We start from the raw sequence: 20,045 nt of genomic DNA on the forward strand, positions 1-20,045 counted from the left end.
TCTTTGGTGGTACAAGGGCATTTGGCTCTGGGGACGGCCAAGCTGCCACAGGATGCTGTTTTCGGGTGCTCTGAAGCACAACGTTGGCCGATCTCTGCTTCCTCCTCAAGTCACTCACCTGCTGTCCCTGCGGTTCACAGTTAAGGACGCACTGGCTGTCCAGCTCAAAGCCCCGGGTGCAGTTGTACATGCCCTCGAAGACAGGAGGGGGTGGCTCGCACACCACGGGGATGCAGCGCCCCTCTTCCCACTGCCCACTCTCCAGACACTGGACCTTCAGGAACTTCCTGGGAAAACACAAACCCCAGACTGCGCTGCAGCACCCCAAACAAACCCTACCTTGGCTGTACCAAGCATCCCACAGAGGCAGGAGCAGCCTAGAGACCTCTCCTGGACCACAACCAAACCCCCTGTGTGGTGCTTTCCCATGCCATCCCACCCCTCACCACAGGCAGGTCCTCCTGAAGGCACAAGCCCATGCTCAACCAGGACCTTTCCTTCCCATAATTGGAGGGATCGTGCTGATTTAGGAGCACCGGCTGGTTTTTCCTTGCACTTACCACCCCATTGCTCCTTGCCTCTCGTGGTGCCATTCCTCTCTGCCCTGCAGCCCCTGTGGGTCCTGGGCTGCTTTGTCCCAGTGCCAGTAGCTACATATTTTGCTGGATGGAGTGAGCCTCCACCAGTAAATCCTGCTGGCCTGCGCCCAGCTGCTCCCGAGGCTCCTCTTTGTACTCCAGCCAGATCTGTCAATCCCACTCTCGCCAAGGGGCTGTCATACCGCAGCAGACCAATACCATCCTGTCCTGCTAAAACAGCACAGGCGCAAGCTACTTGCCAAAAAAATTATGAAAAAGAAAGGAAGAAAAAGTCCAGGAGCGGAGCCCACCCGCTTTCCAGCCTCCTGTCCTTGGCAGCAGCAGAGACACTGCATCTTTTACACAGAGGCACCAAAACCCCACGAGGTGTCAGGCTGGCTGGGGACTGCTCTCCCAGAAGAGGACATGTCACCATAACCCCAAAACACACAGGTTTTGACAGCGCTGATGGGCTTTACCTGAGCCAGTGCTGCTTGCCTTGTCCTTAATGAGACGTTTCCCCTCCTCCCTGTCCTTCTTTACCAGACAGCCTGCTCCAGTTGCCTGCCCCTGCCCTCTCCCACCACCGGTGCCAGCAGGCAGGGCTCCAGGCGCCGCGTTAAGGGGTTTATAGCATGCTGCAGGTATGCCAAGGGGGGGTTAACTGGGTTAGAGAAACCCCTGAGGCAGCACAGACATTGTGTGGGGCCACCCGGCTGCCCCCTTACACACGGTGCAGGGTCACACAGCCCAGAGCAGCAAGATCTGGGGCAGGAGATGTTGGTCATCCCCATCACATTTCTTCTGTGAACTCCTGGATGGGAAATCTGAGAACTTTCTGAAAGATTCTCATATTTTAAAATATTTCCAGCTCTTAGAGATTTGCCTCTCCCTTCAGAACTTGGTAATTTGTTTTACTAAAGACTGTATAAGGGGGACAGCAGGTTCCTTCTATGGTGAATTTGGGCTCCAGCACATAATGTGGAGGTGGGCGGGGGGGGAAAGCAGGTCCCTGGGCACAGAGCTCTGCACAAATCTTCCCACCAGACCATGCTGGGAGCATGGATGAGTGCAGTGTGAGCACCCGAGCTTCAAGGGTGCTGCAAAGACACCCTGAGAGCAGCAGCCTTAAATTGACTGAAGGGAACTGCAACCACTAACTACCTTTCAAAACAGGGAAGGATGGTGAGAAGGAAAAATTCTGGATCCCATTGTGAGCATCTGTGGTTTCAGGCCACCCCTAACCCTAACCCTTTCCACTGGGATGTTGGTCACTGTCCCCATCAGATCTTGCCTCCTCCCACATCGGTTTGAACGCTTTTTGACCATCTTTAAAGGTGAGCAAGAGGTACTGATCTATGTTGGATGCCCAGGTCCTCAAACAGCATTTCCCCCTTCCTGAATTGCCTGGCACACAGGGTGTGATCCAGCTGTACAACTTGAAAGAGGCAAATTCCTGGGGTCAAGCTGATGGCATGACGGTGGTAGGAGCAAACCAGTGACGCAATGCCTCATTGCCATAGTGATGCCTCAGGCACTGTGCAAACTCCTTTACAGAGCAGGAGCATCCCAGATGCAGCTAATGCATCTCCCTGTTGCTCCTCCAAATCGCAGCAGAGATCCTTTGCCCAGGAGCCATGGGAAGACCTGTGGAGCAGAGACGGGGCTGGGCAGGACACACCACGGGAGCTGCAGTTTGCACAGGTGCACGCTGTGGCTGAGAGCCCCATCGTCTTCACCAGGGCTTCTCGTCTTGATGTGGTGCTGCAGTGACCTGGGGGGGCTGGCACTGTGCACGGCCTCTCCTACCTCTCCCCAGAGCTGGGGGGAGAAACCACATTGCTCTGGAGACTTACCCCACCGCCAGCATCCGTGCTGGGGAACTTCAAAGCAGGCTAGCCTGGGCTGACCCCAGGGTAGAAGGTGGCATGTGGACCACTGCCGCACATATGAAGTGAGCAGTTTATATTAAGGCATTGAGAAGGGAAGGGAGAGGCTTTAAAAAAAAATGTATATTAAAAAACCACAACCTTATAGCAGCTTGAAATTTCCAGACCCCCCGACTTCTTCTGATCTGGGTTAGCAGCATTTCTCAAGGATTAACAAGTAAGCCAGGAAAATCAGAGTCAAAGAGTCCCCCTCCAACCGGGCAAGCAGATGCCTGATGGTTAGAGGAGGCAGGGGAGACATCCGAGGCCAGTGTGGGCTGCATCTGACATGAAGGCAGCAGTGCTCGCTCGGTTCTGGGAGCTGAGCACACAGAGCCTGGCCAGGATCCAGCTGTATACTGGGGTGGCCAGCTTGGGGGAACTGGGTCTGCTGTACAGGAATGGTGATAAATGAGCCTAAAGCCTCATCTCCCATGGCAGGAGATTGGCAGCTTCAAAAAGAGTACGGGGGAAGCAGGGGGATTTGCTGGTAAATTGAAAGAAAGTAACATCAGCTTGGTAGGACCTCCGTTGCTGTGCTCCTAAGAGCCTGGGAAACCTGGGCTGTAAATCTTCATCAGAGACCTTAGAGGTGGAAGTGACACAGGAGCCTGGTTCACAGCCTGTGTTTTCTTTACCTGGCTGCTTGGCTCCCTCAGCTGCGTGGGTGTTTGTCTTTTATCTGGAAGGGACCAGATGTAGGCAGAAGCAGCACATGCCCCATGCCTTCACACCCACCACAAATGTACAGTGGCCTGGTGCCCTGCGAACTCCGATGCTCCCAGGTTTGGCTGTCCTGCTTTGCCCGCTGAGATCTTTCTGATGCGTTTCCAGCCCCTGGTCTGCCAGTTCATTTTCTCCTCCACGTTCTCTCTCCTCTCCCTCTTTCATGGTCTCTCTCAGCCCAATGTGGTCTTTGAAGAGGGAGAGGCAGCAGAGGGGACAACATGTGCATGGAAGTTCATCAGGGGGCTGGGCTGTGCTCCCTTGATCTCTGGTCAAAATGCAGGCTGAGGCTTTCAAATCTGCCTGAAAAGACCGAGGTCCTTGGTGGTTCTTTGCTTCATTCCTTCCAGGTAGAAGAAGGGGGTCAAGCCTTCACAAAGGTGGCTTTGAGATCCTGAAATCTCTTCTCTCCAAGGAATCATCCCACATTGGGCAAGTGAAATAACCCCTCTGCAGGGTCTGACCACTTCAGTACCCAAACTGAGAGCATCCCCCCAGCATTAAGTGTGCTCCTATAAAGGATGTCCTAGATATTTCCATTCAAAAGCTGCTTCAGACAATGCCTCATGGTGGAAGCAACAGCAAGGACTACTGCAGGGATGATGTCCATTTTCCCCAAAGTATCTGACCTCTGACGTTTAGGCCAGCTCTTTTCAATGCTGCAGCCCTGGGTGATGCCAAACATTGCTCCTTGGCAGTTTGTTGCTCTGTGTGATCCAGGTGGGTGGTTTGGTGCTGCCATTGGGGAGACACAGTCTAAAACCAAAGACCTCCCATCACAGAGCATGAATGCACACATTAAGTTCCCCTTGTTACCATTATTTTGGGGTTAGATGTGAAATAGCTTGGCAGCTGGAAACCAGTGGCTCTCCGGACTGAAAACAGATTTCCTTTAGGACAAGTCAAAGAAGATTTACCCTTCGTGTCAGCATCGTCAGTCAGATGATCTTGCCAGCAGAAAGGCAGCAAATCTCTGGCAGGATCTTGATTACACAATCAACATTTACTCAAGGATCCCTTGTTGACAAGCAGTGGTATCTCAGAATCACAGAATTATTGAGGCTGGAAAAGACCTCTGAGATCATCAAGTCCAGTCTATGACTTAACACTACCACATCGGTTAGACCATGGCACTAAGTGCCACATCCAGCCTTTCCTTAAACACCTCCAGGGATGGTGACTCCACCACCTCCCTGGGCAGTGCATTCCAGTGCCTGATTACCCTCTCCGTGAAAAAGTGCTTTCTAATAACCAGTCTAAACCTCCTCTGGCACAGCTTCAGGCCATGCCCTCTTGTCTTGCCACCAGTTGCCTGGGAGAAGAGCCTGACCCCCACCTGGCTACAACCTCCCTTCAGGCAGTTGTAGACAGTGATAAGGTCCCTCCTGAGTCTCCTCTTCTCCAGGCTAAACAACCCCAGCTCCCTTAGCCTCTCATTATAAGACTTTACCTCTAGTCCCTTCACCAGCCTCGTTGCTCTCCTCTGGACCCACTCCAGCACCTCAATATCCTTCTTGAAGTGAGGGGCCCAGAACTGTACACAGTACAGTTCACTGGTGAGGCCTCACCAGTGCTTGTGTACAAAGGGAGAATGACATCCCTGCTCCTGCTGGCCACACTGCTCCTGACACAGGCCAGGATGCCATTTGCCCTCCAGGCCACCTGGGCACGCTGCTGGCTCATGTTCAGTCGATTGTCAACCAGCACCCCCAGGTCCCTCTCTGCTGGGCCGCTCTCCAGCCACTATTCCCCCAGTCTGTAGCGCTGCATGGGGTTATTGCAGCCTAAGACCCTGCACTTGGCCTTGTTAAACTTCATACCATTGGCCTCTGCCCATTGACCCAGCCTGTTCAGGTCCCTCTGCAGCCTCTTCCTACCCTCCACCAGATCGACACTCCCCTCCAGTTTGGTGTCATCTGCATATTTACTAAGGGTAGACTCAATCCCCTCATCCAGGTCATCAATAAAAATATTGAATAGAACTGAGCCCAGTACTGATCCCTGGGGGACACCACTGGTCACTGGATGCCAACTGGATGCAGCACCATTCACCACCACTCTCTGGACCTGTCCATCTAACCAGTTTTTAACCCAGCGAAGGATGCTAGCTTTTCCAGGAGGATGCTGTGGGAGACTGTGGCAGACGGAAGGGCCTTTCCTCACTCAGGTTAATAGATAAAAGCATCTTCTCCAAGACAACAGATTTCTTCATCCTCTTTCTCTTCCACTTATGCCATGGGAAATGAATTTCAACTAAGACTGCAGAAGCCTTAAGTAACCTTACTGCTTCTGCACTAAAATTCAACTAAGGAAACAGAAGTAAGAATCTGTGTCCAAGAGCATCTTGTCTTGGAGAGAGACAGCAGGATCCCAGTCATGGCTCAGGCCTCCATACAGCAGCCATTGCAGCCCTACCACATGAGGTACGAAGCCCCAGGGGTTGGGTCCCCAGTCCAGCTGTAGCAGCCACGGTGCTTTATGAGGTGCATGAGAGAGGAATGCACTGCAGAAGGCTGATCAAAAAAAGCAGCTAATCAGGTGGTGATGCTAAGCCCTGGCTGTGTTGGCCTCCTGCTTGCTCACTTTACAGCTTAACTGTGCCTGTCCATGGGGGATCCAGAGCCATCCCCAAAGGGAGGTGCTGACAAGCAGCCCTTGAAGGAAATAGCTGAGAAGATAAGCATGTCTTTCACACAGTAGCAGAGTGGGCTGATCCTTTGGGAACCTACAGACACCCAAAGAGGCCTCTACACCTTCCCTGGAGAACAGTCCGAGCCCCATAGACATTGGTGAGGCCAGCTGGGGCTTATACCTCTTCCATCATTCCCCTCTAAAAAGGCGTGATTGCTAGAAGGATAATTTGAAGGGAGCCTGACTCTATTTCCAAGGTTGGGCTAGTTAGCTGGCATGGGGAGTCTTCAGTGTCAGCTGTGGATCATGCCTGGCCTTCATCCAATATCTAGTACACATAAACAGTCTTCCTTTCTTACGCCCATCAACACCTGCGTGACATAAAATCCTTCTGCAAGGCTGGTGCTTGCTGGGCTGGTGGACGATAGGGAAACAATAGATCAAGAACTCAGTTTGCTGAACCCAGAAAGACTTCAGAGGACCCCAAAACCCAAGACCCTGCTTCCTCACCAGCACATCAGCAACCTGCACCCCACCAGTGTTGGTCCCTTCCAGAGCTCTCCATCACCTCCAACAACAACTCCTTTTCTCCAAAACTGGTCTGGACAAAGGAAGCAACCTCTCACTCCGGCAGCTCCCATCCTCTGCCTGCTAGGGCTGAAACACCAGAAGGATTTCCAGCAATCTAGCAACTGACTGGGCCGCTTACTGGCTAGTAGCTGCTACTCACTACACGTGCCAAGGGGTTTATACTCATGCTGAGTATACACAGAGCTCCAGATGAGACAGTACACCGGCATTTACACTTCCAAGGAAAGGCTTTTGCTTTGAATCAGGCCACTCACACAGCAGTTAATCTGCATGAAAACAATGAAGTTTCTGCTTCTGGTAATGTTTGGTTTTGCTTACTGTAACAGGATTGTACTCTCCCATCAAAGATGTTAGAACAATTAGTAATAATAATAGCAGATGAGAAAATGCTATGTCAACATGCATTGCTATGAAAATATAAACCACGTGGCATGATTTTCCTTGACTTGTCTCACAAGCTGTTCAGACCCATTGGGAAGTTACACACACATCAGAGGAGCCTCAGGAACTCCCAGAGGGCATCCTTCTTAGCAGCAGCTGCCGCAGCATGACTGAGATGGCCTAACTTTGCAAGCTGCGTTGATCTAATTGCACGTCCAGTGCCTGAAATGCCACAGGCATGCAAGCTGAATGAGTTTGCAAAGCAGTCCATGTGATCGTAGCCATAATCATAATTTGCTTAGCTCCCCTTGGCCCAAGAAATACTCCTAACACTGCGAAAAGCTGTTTACAGAAACCACTTCCTTCATTACAAGGCAAGAAATTTGGCAACTGCTTCCCAGTGCACAACAACCCTACCCCAGAGCAAAGTAGAGATGAAGTCTGCATTCAATTAGAACTGGAAGGGGGCATTAAACAATTAGCACATAATTACCTGATTTGGGCTAGCATCAAGATGCTGGGGAGGACCCAGTCAGTGCCAGGGAATCTTTAGTGACTGTACCCAGAGGGGACTTCAGCTGGAGGTGTCACAGACAGAATGCTACTTTACCCCCACAATGTCACGACAGTGGCCGAGTACAGGGATAGTGAATCACCAGGAATTTTTCCCCGAAGCATTGGGAAAAATCTTCTCTAATTGACATGCCAATGCTCCAGATTAAATTTAGCCAAGACATGCAGGGGGTAAAATGCTAACTCTGACAAAAGGCAGTCATTCATTCTTACACCCCCCAGTGCCTTGGTCTATGTTTTATCACTTCTAGGAAAGACAGCAGCTCCAGGAATCTTCCAGCTTCCTATTACATCTAATTAACTGGGAGTCCACAAATGCTTCTGTACATGCTTCATTTTCAGCAACTGACAAGTGTGTTGAGATGCACAGGAAAATCTGCATGCTTTAGGTTAAGGTATTTAATGTATGTATGCATGCAACAGCAGCTTGCATCTTGTTTCCACCTGCTTTCACCTAAATCAGGGGAAAGCCTCTCATCTCTCAAGAAATCTGTGTGACCAGAGCAAGCTGCTCTGCCTGGTACCTATCAAACCAGCTTTTCAAGACTGCCAACCTACCATCATGTCTCCTCCTTGCTCATGTTGGGAGAAGAGGAGGAAGGAAATGGTGATAACAGACTTACTTCTTAGGCTTGCCTGCTGCGTTCTCGGCCACGTGGTATCCAGGCTTGCACTTGTAGCGACAGACTGAGCCCACGTCGTGGTTCCCCTGCAGGCACCGTGGGACCAGGAGCTTGGCATTGGCCACAGTGGGAGGTGCGTCACACTCCAGCTTGCAGTAGGCTTCAGGGAGCGACCAGAGACCGTCCTCCAGGCAGGTCAGCCACTGGTTTGTTCCTGGCCCCGAAAGAGAAGCAGTATGTTGGGGTTAGAGTTGACCCGGGGATGGGGCCCTGCTGAGAGAAGCTCAGAGCAATCAGAAGTCCTCTTGTTAGAGTGGATAGTGATGCCAAGGGCAACAAGTATGAAGACCATGATTCCATTGCATGGTTGGTCAGGCTAAGGCAGAAACCAAATTCCTTGAATTCAGACAGAAGCAGGGAAGGGACAATCTCAGTCCATCTCCATTCCCCTCAGGTGCTTTTTGCAGCTTGTCCTTACCTTCCCTTACAAGCTGTCATACCCCGAGCTACATGTGCATCACAAGCTGGAAAGTGCCAGCAGGACAGAGGCAGGAGCCTTAACTGATGTGACTGGGAATTGAAACCACACATTACTAAAGGCTTGGCTTGAGTATGATAGCCCAGCTCTCAGTTATCCCTCTAGAGACAAAGGGGTTTGGTAGATCCAGCTAATGGGTGGCCAAAATTGCACAGCTCTGGGTGTCTTTGGTGAGTGTCCAGGTCTGCATCACCCACATGGCATGGATGATGGGCAGTTTACTGGGAACCGCTGAGCAAGAGAAAAGAGCTGGACTGGAGTAAATGGGACTCTTCCTACTGAGAGGCTTGGATCAGCAGGTTCCTCATGTGGCCAGACGGCTCCACACTCCTTTCAAGCATCTCTTTCTTTTTACAGAATCGCTGCTCTGCCTACAACTGCTCTTGGACCAGGGACAAGACCATGCCTCCACGCAGCGCCTGTGTTCCTGGTAGGCCAGCACTTCCAAGGGTCACCCCCGGCCTCTGAGCACCATGCAGCCACGTCATCCTCTCCTTGCCTATTCTTAGCATTTATTAGCCTTGAGAGCCTGCCCGTAAGGACGCAAGCCTACAGGGAGAACAAGCATCAGGCACGTCCCTGCTCAGCCGTGTCGGCTGGACCTCTGCGAGTTTGCCCGCGTGGCTCGGCAGCCTTGGCTGGAAGTCAGTTGCTGGAAGTCACCCAGGGCGCTCCATCCAGGGGATGACTTCCCATCAAGGGAGCCCATGGCAAATCTCCCGTTGACTTCAGCGGGAACAAGAGGCGGCTGTGAGTGAAAGATCAGAGCGAAGCCTTGCCCTTAGCTGACCCACCCAAGGCAATGGGCATCAGTTCGTGCGGAATTTGGGCTGCTGAGTTGCCGCTCACATGGTACTCTTTGATCAGTATCCCCCATCATGAAATGAGACCTTAATTCCCTACAGTTTTTGCTCCTTAGATTTAACTTATAAAAAAAAGTAAATTATTTTCATACGTTTCAGCTATAAATGTCTCCATAAAATAGGGCACCCATTAAAATGATTTGTTGTATGTGATTGTTCAGAGCAAAGGCACTGGTGGAAACTCACATAAAGTCCCAATACTTGAAGCTGTCAAGGCAATTACCCCAGAAATCCCATCCAGCTCAGCCTTGTATAGACAGGAACAGTAGCTCTCTTTCTCCGACTTGGCTTAAAAACATTCCTGCGGCTATTGATGGAGTCGGCAGAATGAAAGCCAGGCCATGGCATGTCTGGGGGACTGCTGTGCATCTGGGTGGTGAACATCTCCCAGACTGCTCTGCAGCTGTGGGCATCAGTCTCTATGGTTTCATACAGCCCCAGGCCCCCTAAACCACAGGCTTTCACACAGCCACCAGGCGCTGAGCCATTTTTGGCTTTTTTAAGTCCTCTTGGCCCCTGCTGGCTGCCTGCGCACTTCTTGCCTTCCTTGTCCCCATAATACTGATGGATACAGGACCTCACCAGCTACCAGGAGAAGACACTCCTACACCCTGAGGTGGCCGGATAAGGGCTGCCAGCCAGGAAATGGGAGTCAGAGGGAGTTATCCCCACACTACGGTGTCTCCGCTCAAGCGGAATGGATGCTCACCATTTCAAGAGGTCTCTCAAGACCCCACCTGGCTGGCAGAAGCCAGGATAACTGGGAAATTTAAAGTTCTGTTTGAATTGCTTGGGACAGGCACAGAAAGGTGGCATCAAAAAGGGTGGTTAAATCTCCCAGCACTCTGGACCATACCTTGCAACTTGGCCGGGTGGATGCAGGAGAAGGAGCATCTCTGCAGGTAGGTGGTCCCCTTGGGGCAGGAGAACTCGGCGTAGTACACGTGGGATTGGTCAGGGACACTGCAGTCGACAGGGTCACAAGTCACAGATCTGTCCCACTGCCCTGAGCTGCACGTCAACACCACCTCCTGCTGCAGAGAAAGCAAGGCTACATCAGACCCCTGTGAGCGAGCTTTAATCCACTGGTTTGCCACCACAGCAGAAAGGGCTGGCCCAGGTTTCAGTACAAGGAGAGCTTTCTCCCATTTTACCTCCCCTAACCTGCCCTTTCTCCCCACTCTGGACACTGAGTCATGAAACCCCTACCTGTTCACCAGGTGATGTTTGGGGTGGGAAAGCAGGGACTGCCCCTTGGAGTAACAAGCAAGGCACCTGCACAAGAGACCTTCTAATGCTTCGTCTGTGACTCCAAAAAGACATTAACTGTATGGACGCTGTCTGAGCAGTGCCAGAGCACATTAAGGGAAAAAGGAAAATCCCTTCAAGATACACTACAAATTCCTGAGCTTCCCACCTCTGTGCGCTGCAATTTTCTCCCCTACAAGATCAAGCCATTTTTCAGCCACTGACTGGCAGCTCTCCTGTTGATTGTTTTTCCCCAAATGCAGCAATTCTCTCATGCCTCAGCCCACAGACCCCACTGCAGTCAGAGGTTCATATAACCGCATTTACAGCTCCTGGGGGACTGCATGAGAACCTGGCACCCAGCGATCCCACCACTAAACATGATCAACATGCGACACGGACTTCATCAAAAAAGACCGGTGGATGATGGTGGGTCATGAGCAACCTGGTCTAATAAAAGATGTCCCTGCCCATGGCAGAGTTGGAGCAGATATCTTTGAAGGTCCCTTCCAACCCAAAATGTTCTAAGATTTCTGCTCCCAGACCGCTAACCCCAGCCCAGCAGCCCTAAGACGGGGCTACAGACCAAAGAGGTGTCTTTCAACTGTTCCTGATGTCCCTTCACTGGCTGAGTACAGCCACACTGCTCATACAGTCAAACTGTCCTCCCAGCCAACATGTTCTGATTGAAGGTGGACATGGTGGCTCTGAGGGATGTCACTAAGTTAGAGTCTGGTACCCTTGGGTGCACAGGACCATGATGTAGCTGAATCAGGGGGAGAGGATGCTCAGGGGAGAGCTGTGTGCGTTTCCCCAGAATGCCTCAAGATGAGTGGGGTCACACAGCCAAACCAGGAACACCCTAAACGCAGGGCACCTGTGAGCTGCCATCTGCTGTGACAGCCACATGGCGAAGCTCTGTCCAGAAGTTTCTCATCTCACTGCCAAACACAGGAAAACTGTGACCTGAGGCAGATTTATTTTGTGCAATTTTGTTTCAGAGGAGAACAGGAACATTTTCTTTTCCCTGGGCATGCCTTGGCCCACAGAGAGCCATGTGGCCATGTAATTAATAACCTCCCCACTGACAAGGGGCTGAGCAGTGCATCTCCAGCTGCCTCATTGCACCCTCCTGTACCCTCCTTTCCTTCGGTTAACAGCAATGGCTGCAGCACAGGAAATCTGCCTGCCAGGCATCACGAGCACTTGCAACTCTCAAAGGAGAGGAATAGTCCACCCTACTGACATAGACTGACTTTCCTCCATCTCTCTCCACTCCTTGTGAACTCATGCTCTCTTGGGCTGGCACAGGGACCAGGTGAGCCCTGAGGACTCCTGTTCCCCCTCCAGGAACAGCCCAAAAATGGGACACACTGTGCCCATGACCCTGCCAACGTGACTGTCCTGACCCGAGGTAGCTCAGCTCCCAAGGACACTTCAGTCCTAGGCCTCCTCGGTCAACAGCTAAAAGCCTTACTGGCTGGGGGCTTTTATGAGGCATCCCCCAGCCCTCTGGAAAGTGGGATGAACTCTTTTATGGTGACCTCTGCGCTGCCCCGCTGGCATGGGCAGTGTTATTGCAATGCAACACAAAGGAAGAAAAGCTCTCAGTGCTGTCAGCTGCCTCTAAATATAGTTGCTCTGCAATGACTTCATTTTTTCCTGAGCCACTAACTTCAGCTTTAAGAGAGAAAACATCCCAGGGATGTTTAAACCTCCCAGCAATGTGCATCTGGAGAACAGAAATGTCTACACCTCTCCCCCTCTTCCTACCTCTCCACCCTGGCTTAGGACATCCCCTGCAGTGGCTTTTCGCCCAGCAGAGCCAGGGTGTCCAGGCAGCACTGCACTGGGAGAGGTGGGAGGACTGCAGAGAGAAAAGAATAGGGGTTCCCGAAGCAGGACTACCAGCCACAACAATAGAGGTCCAGCACCAGAGCCTCCCCATTGGGCTGAGGGTTGATGGAAGAGCAGTGAGAAGGTCAGGGCTGGAGGAACAAGGTGTCCTGCGGTCACTCCAACTGCCTTGGGGTGGCTAAGCCTTTCTTCACTAGCACTCAGGCCAACAAGCTGTAAGGTCACCTCCACCCCGAGGTCCACTCACCTGTGTGGAGCCCAACCTCTTCCCACTGCTGGAGTGGAGGATGAAGCCATTTTCACAGCTGACGGTGCACACCATGCGCCTTGGGCTGTCGGAGGTGCAGTTGAGGCTGGCAGCATGAGCAAGAAGCGGCTGTGTGCAGATTCCTGATCCTGCACAGGCACCATGGACACAGCTATACAGGAGAAGAGGGAAAGGATCAGCAAGTGGGTCCCAGGGTTTCTGCAGCAAGGAAAGGCTCTCTGTGGGTGGCACCTGCATGGGATGCTCAACGAGTCACAGATGCCTACAGAGATGCACACCTTTCCCTCAGTCCCAGCTACTTCCAGGCTTGAAGTCTCCTGCTGATGATACCAGGAGGGTACCTTTTTCCAGCTCTGCCTTGCCTGGGCCTCGGCCAAGCCCACACCTTCCCACAGACCATCATGGTCTTCCAAGCTGATGAGAGGAGGCATGGCCCAACAACCCTCTTTCCAAAATCTGTGCTGTCTGGTGGGGTTGCTCCAGCTCCTCTGCCCCAGGGTGTGCAGACTGCATTGCACAGAGCCTGCACACAGCTGGGTCCCAAAGGGGCTCGTGGTACCTGGTGTATGTGGACCAAGAGAAAAGAGATCATAGGGAGAGGGCAGGCAGATGACATACCCAGCATGGCCACAGCTCCCATGGCCAAAGTGGGAAAGTTAATATCAGATAGTCCTATCGAGCAGCACTTCTGAAGGCACAAAGGATAAAGCTATAAACAACAGCCATCGTAACACCTTCCTGAGAGCTTTGAAGCTTCTCCAGCAGCAAGGTCATCTCTACCACATGACAGTTTCTTATCTCCAAGATGTGCAAATCATACTGGCTACCAGAGGACTCGTGGCAAGAGACCTCCTGAAACTGTTCTCTGTGGTGCCATAGCGGTACGCCCTTAGACTCACGCATGATTGGAGCCATTCACGTGTGTCCCCTCATACATACTGCGTTCATGCACGCCTCAGACACGAGTGTGTGGGAGCAGACAGCGGACAGCAAGAGATTTGCACTTTCCAAAGGTGGCAAAGCCCAGATAGTAACATTGGATGTTTCTCCTTCCTGGTAACTTTTGAATCCACACTTCCCTTTCAGTCAGCCTTAGCACAGAATAAGACAAGATTTGCAGCAACAGATAGTCAGGAAGAAAAGATGAAGAGGCCTTTTTAAAGCCTCTGCTGATAGAAGGGTGACAGGTATGTCAAGCCCTGTATTAGACATCAGAGAATGCACAGAGCATTCTCTGACGGCAAGGAAAGGTCTAGCTGGGGAAGAAACCTCTGCAGATAGTAGGGAACCATCCATGAGCTGTTCTCCAAACTACATGCAGTCTGCATCCAGACCTGGCAGCAGAGTTGCCCGAGTTTGTGTCCACACAGCCTGGGGCAGGAGGGAGAAGCTGAACACATTGCAACTGTCTCCTCCACCCCATCCTGGTCACCTTCCCACTCTGCTTTGGTGGTCTTCAGCAGCTCGGTCTTCCCACAGGCTCATGCAGCATTTCAAGCCTGTGAATGTTGATGCCAGGCTCTTTGGGATGAAGACCATCTCAACATGCACCTGTCCAGCTCTAGAGACTCACTTGTGGCCACCAAGGTGAGATGCAGCTGAAGGGAGGAATTGTCCTCCCCTGTGCACCACCTCAATTTACAAGAGGTTCCTGTAAAGCTGGCAATGTGTCACCCATCCCTGGGAATTAAACAGTCCCCTCCTCACCACAGCAGCTCCCCACCAAGGACCAGTCATTTGGTACTGACTAATTAACCATCACAAATAGTCCCACAGAGAAGAGGAGTGCTGGCCTAAGGGCTATGGTCTCCATCAGTGAAATGCAGCCAGTAGATTCCTGGGGTGGAATGGGGCCAAGACACGGGGTTGCCACAACAGCTCCCACAAGGAAAAACCCTGGTTATCTGGCAGTCAGGCTTTATCTTTTATGGAGTGGTAGCAGTGCAAAAACCAACAGCAGCCCGCCTGAAGCAGGGGCAGATGTGCTGCAGCTTCAGGTGACCACCGGGGAGAGGAGGGAGGGAGGGAGAAAGGTGTACCCAAACGTCTCCCCCCTGCTCCAGAGGCAGCCTTTGCCTCCTGTGTTTGTTCAATCTCTCCAGCCAAGGATGCATGGCTAGAAATCCCAAAAATGACACATACACACAAAAAAAAGTCACTGCCGACACGGACATTAAGGGAACGCAATGTGCTGTTGACTCTGGACAAGTTCACTGAGCCAAAGACACGGTGGAAACCTGCAGGCCACAACCCTAAAGGAGCCGGTGGGCACAGGAGGGGACCACAAAGGAGAACAAGAAGAAAGGGGCTGTTTTTTCAATGCAGACCTGTTTATGAAGTGAGAAATGGTTTCAGGGCAGCTGCTGCAAATTCTTTCACTAGCTTATATTTCCATTTGCTTCCTTTTTAAAGAATTTGTTTTATGAGCACAGCGTTTGTCAGGTCATTAGCTTCTGAGGGCATCTGGTACCAATTGTAGCCCTCTCTCCTCCCCTCCCGCAGTCACCTTCTCCCTGTCTGTGCCCCCTGTGCACACACGCACATGCACTCCCATCCCCAGCTCCACCTCCCCGTGACGGAGCCTCTGTCCTAAAACTCATGTGTGCGCCTGCAAACGCATGTGCAAAAGGGGCTGAGCTCTCCTCTTTCCAGCCCTGCTCTTGCATCCCATCCCCTTCCTTACCAGCCACGGGCACACAGGGAGATGCAGCTGGTGCACAGCATCCATCCTACGATGGTGCTTAGCGCTATTTCAACACACCACCGCAAGAGAGTCCTCATCCCCGTGTGCTTCCAGGCACACGGAGGTTATCTTGCCAAATCATAGACCTCGTGTTGGGAAGCGGGGCTGGGAGATGGGTGGTGGATCCACCAAACAGTTATAGGCTACAAGGCAGCTGGGTGGCCACACCAGGACCCCAAGACACCTCAGTTCATCTGCTCGTGATGTTGCGTTATGGAACGTGCACTCATCGCAGCACTGGTTTGAGAGCGGGTGGTGGCACCTCTGGACACATCCATCAGGCCAAGGGCCAAGTGCTTGATTGGAGCAGTTCTGCTGGCACTGGTGGAGTGCTGGTACATTGCCTGGGGCAGCCTCGGCAGCCAGGACAACACTGTTGTTAAATAACAAGTATCAAAGCACTGATCCTTCTCAGCACTACTGGGCACATTTTGGTTATCCAGCAGTTTGGAAACATAACCAGCAACAGTGCTATAAAGTAGATCAAGAGATCACTAAGTTTCTTACTGTGTTATTATATATGCAAAGTGTTGTATAGATTGGTGATGCATAAGGGATTGATAATTACAGATCATGGTATCAGAATCTTTCTTTCTGTCTGCAACATACATATATACTCATTACACATTCTATGTGTGCATATAGATGTATTTTAGAAATAATTAGCTTTCTCTTTGCCCCAACAGATGACTAACCTCTTACCCTGCTCTGTGACTAACAATGCCCGTATCCCATGAATACCCATTAGGTTTTAACTTGGAAATGACCCAAGACCTGTTGACTCAAGTTCTGAGTGACTCTTCTCATCCTACACATAGCTTTGAAGCCTGGTGCCGCTATTTCAGACCTGAAGAAGGGATCGTGCCATGGAAAGCCATCAGATTTTCTCAAATACATCAGTCATTTAAAAAAAACCTATACATATGTATATATAAATATATGTATATAATCCTTAGCTACAAACTTTACTTTGATCAATTCCTGTCATTATCAGCATTGCCGTGACTATCCTGCAGTACTCTGGGTCAGGACACATTTGAGCTTGATGCAGGACAACAACAACAACAAAAAGCCACATGGCCTGTCCCCATTTTGATCCACATCCACAGGGTTTGGGTAATGGGATGGAATAAATCATTGCTCCTAGCCACTGAAACACCCTAACGAAGGCTGGAAGAGGAAACGGTGTAGTTAGCCCCGTTCTGATCTCAGCATGAAGGAGCTGTTTCCCCTTTTGATGATAAATGAAACTCCTGTATCACAGCTGCAAACTCCTGACATTTGGCCATTTCTGATTCAGGCCATATAAGACGTGGCACAAGCCAATATTTTTTTTTTTTCTTCATGAAACATTAAAAAAAAATGCCATTTTTATCCCAGCATCTTTCGAACCTCTAACTGATGATTTGTCAACAACATTTTTACAAAATATCAAGATTTTTCTCTTAACTAATTCCACGTCAGCACCAGCCTGCACTATTTTCTGGGCTCGCCAAGCCCCATAACTCATACATCAAAGAAAGAATCAGATCTGGAAATGTGTGAAGTTCTGCCTAGCGATGGCCCTAACTGCTCTGGAACGATATGAGTTTTGTTCTGAAATAGGACCAATTCTATAAACTAGAGAAAAACTTTTCCTTTGCAATCCTTCATCTTTCTAGAACAAAAGCAGGAGGCAACTCCCAGCAGCGGAGCACACTGAGCCGCTGGTGACAGTGCGAGCGGGGAGGCATCATTGTGTTGTGACAAAACCCAAATTCTGAAAAGCTGAAATTCCGCATTTTACAACACCTATATCACAGAACGCAGAAAACACTGATGAATTTACCCAAGTCAAGCGAGCCACACCAGATACAGTGCAGCTGCATAAAGTAGAATAAATTACTGCAGTATCTACTCAAGCTTTCAACCCAAAGATTGCTGCTAAAACAGCCCTTATCATCAAGCTCCAACTCTAACAGAGGAATATTGTTATAAGAAGTTCATCTCGTGGTGCAGATTTTTTGGGGAGAGGGGGTTATAGGGAACATTGATGAAAAGATAAAGGCTTCATCCAAATCTCCTGGAGGTAAAAGCAGTCACTGCGTGTACTCTGGTGGAGTCTGGATTGTAGCACTGAACATCAGTGAGATAAAAGATGTTTACCCCAGTGATGTCTAGCAAAAGAAAATAGCAAGGAAATGAGAAAAGGTGTTTTGGAAATACTTGGGAATTTCTCCCTTCAGGCATGTTTCCTGTGAAGGGGAAAGGTCTCACTTTTCCAGTAAATCTGACGGCAGCCATCCTTGTGGTAGCAGGCTACATGTACAGACCCAACGGTGGTGACGCTTCTTGATTACGATCTTCATTGAGGTTGCCACCTCAAGAAAAGCTGTTTGCTTCGGTACGTGACTCCCAAAGAAACTTGGCAAAAAATAACATCCCTGTGAGTCATCCACTGTCATCTACCTCACAAATGGAGAAAAGGCACCAGTAATGACCTGCTGGCCCCTCCATAGCCATCGTGGCAAAAGCAGAAAAAGCACTAAGAGCAGATGAATCTTAATGTATTTCCAGACAGTTCCTTGCCCTGTTTTTTTGTTGCTTGCTACACCAAAAATAGATTTATAGAAGCACAGAAAGTGAGGCTGAAAGGGATGACAACTTTGGTCTAGTCAGCTGTGCAATCTGAGGTAGGATGGAGACTGTACTTCATCACTCCTGGGAGGAGTTGACCTTACCCCTTCCTGAAGGCACATGGCCCACCTGCCCATCGTGAGACCAGCATGCAGGCAGGATTTATCTGCCAGTCTTCCTCAAGGGTGCATATTCAGCTATTCCAAAGACTGCCTTTATCCACATCTGATCCTTGTGACAGCATGCTGTACCTCATTTCTGCCATCCCTATCTTGCCTTCTTCTGCTCCAGATCCACCACCAAGGAGGACGCAGAAATAATGGAGAGATTTCAAAAGCAAGCTTCAAGTAGAAGCCATAGCTGGACTGCAAGACTTGCACTATAAGGTTTAAGAAGGAAAAAACATTTATCATGGTTGAGAGGAGGTAGTGAGGGGACCTGATCACTGTACAGACACATACACACAGAAAAGAAGTAAAGAAGTCTGCTGGCAGGAGGCATTTAGGTCTTTCTGACAAGGATGGAAGCAAAGGCAACAACTTTCATCTTGAAATCAGAGGCAACTTCTCAGCAGAGAGGGTTAGTGGATATAAGAATAGCTCAGCAGGTGAGACTGTACGCTCATCCCCTCCTGCAGCCTGGAACATGAGATGAGAGCCTGAAGGATATGCTTAATCCAGTTTCTGTGAGAAATGGCAGTGCCTGTGAGGAAAGGCAGGGCAAAACAGGGGCAGGCTAGCCACAGCAGTACAGCCAGGGCTCTGCAGGCAGACCTCGGGGTCCCCTGGTGCTTGTCCTCTTCTTCACTGGGCATGGGAAGGAGGGTTTGTGTGGTTCACACAGTGTCCATACTGTTAAGAGAACAAGGAATAGAGATCCAGCCACAGGGTTTCACCAGGAGCTGTGCGGAGTCAGGAGAGAAGTGTGTCTTCACACCACGCAACTGCTCCGCGCTGTAATTCATTTCCTCTGATGTATCAGGGAGTGGCCATGCTTGAAGAAAGCTTATCAGACTGAGTGGCCCTTTCCACGAGGTGACACCAAGCGCTCTGCTTCTAAGCTGTTGAGCTGCTGCGTTTAACTCGAGATGTAATTGGTGAGAAACCTTTGCGTTGGGAGATATTTTCTTCTAGATGAGACTAGCTAGCCTCAGGGAAAGGCAGAAGACACCTTGAGCATCCTAAAAAGCCCCACATACAAAACATTAAATGCAAGAAGCTGACTAGGCTGCAGAAAGCAAATGGAATGGGACAGCCCATGAAAATGGTCCCTGCACCTCCAAGGGTTTCCCTCGTCACCTTACAGCTGGGCAGTGAAGCCACCAGCTGAAGTGAATGATCAAGTCGCTCTGTGCATGGTCCCCGACCATGGGGCACCCTAGGCCAAAGGGAGGGAAAGGAAAATGCCAGCATCTCTACCCAGAGTCCCCACAGATCTTCACATGGGCACAGATGCAGTTCATAAATTGACCCTGCACAAATTTGGCACCTGGAAGAAAACAAATCAAATAAAATCTGCTTGGGAAATGGTCCTCCTTGCTGAATAAAGTTTAGCAATTGAAAATATGTAAACAACCCCCTCCTCCATCCAATTTTCTCTCCCTGACACTTACATTTGATATTAAAGGAATCCAAACCAGACCTCCTGACACCCTTGATGCATTAAACCCACTTTTCGGGTAGCAGAGGAGGGCACTCACACAGTAAATAAAAACATAATGCAGTTTGCATTTTGTAGCACCTTTCCTGTTAACTCACCAGGGCATTTCCCAGCATACACTAACATAAAATAAAACTCACTAAAAATAAAACGAATAAAACAAATATAATGGAGGAAACGAACAGCGTTCCCCTGGTTCAGTGTATAGCCTGGACCAAGGAA

At 50.3% G+C, this 20,045-nt stretch overlaps 1 protein-coding gene across 1 annotated transcript in view; it reads right to left on the bottom strand.

The window, feature by feature from the left end:
• PAPPA2 (pappalysin 2) overlaps positions 1-20,045 on the bottom strand; it is a gene marked incomplete at its 5' end in the record, with an annotated part of 86,396 nt that overhangs the window by 19,568 nt on the left and 46,783 nt on the right. Inside the window, 4 exons of the mRNA XM_010193889.1 lie at positions 119-287; positions 8,032-8,245; positions 10,289-10,466; positions 12,785-12,956. Coding sequence (XP_010192191.1) covers positions 119-287; positions 8,032-8,245; positions 10,289-10,466; positions 12,785-12,956 — 733 coding nt within the window. The remainder of the gene's footprint in view (positions 1-118; positions 288-8,031; positions 8,246-10,288; positions 10,467-12,784; positions 12,957-20,045) is intronic.

Source organism: Mesitornis unicolor, unplaced genomic scaffold (genome assembly GCF_000695765.1).
Source record: "Mesitornis unicolor isolate BGI_N332 unplaced genomic scaffold, ASM69576v1 scaffold15301, whole genome shotgun sequence".
In the NCBI taxonomy this organism is placed as follows: Eukaryota; Metazoa; Chordata; class Aves; order Mesitornithiformes; family Mesitornithidae; genus Mesitornis; species Mesitornis unicolor.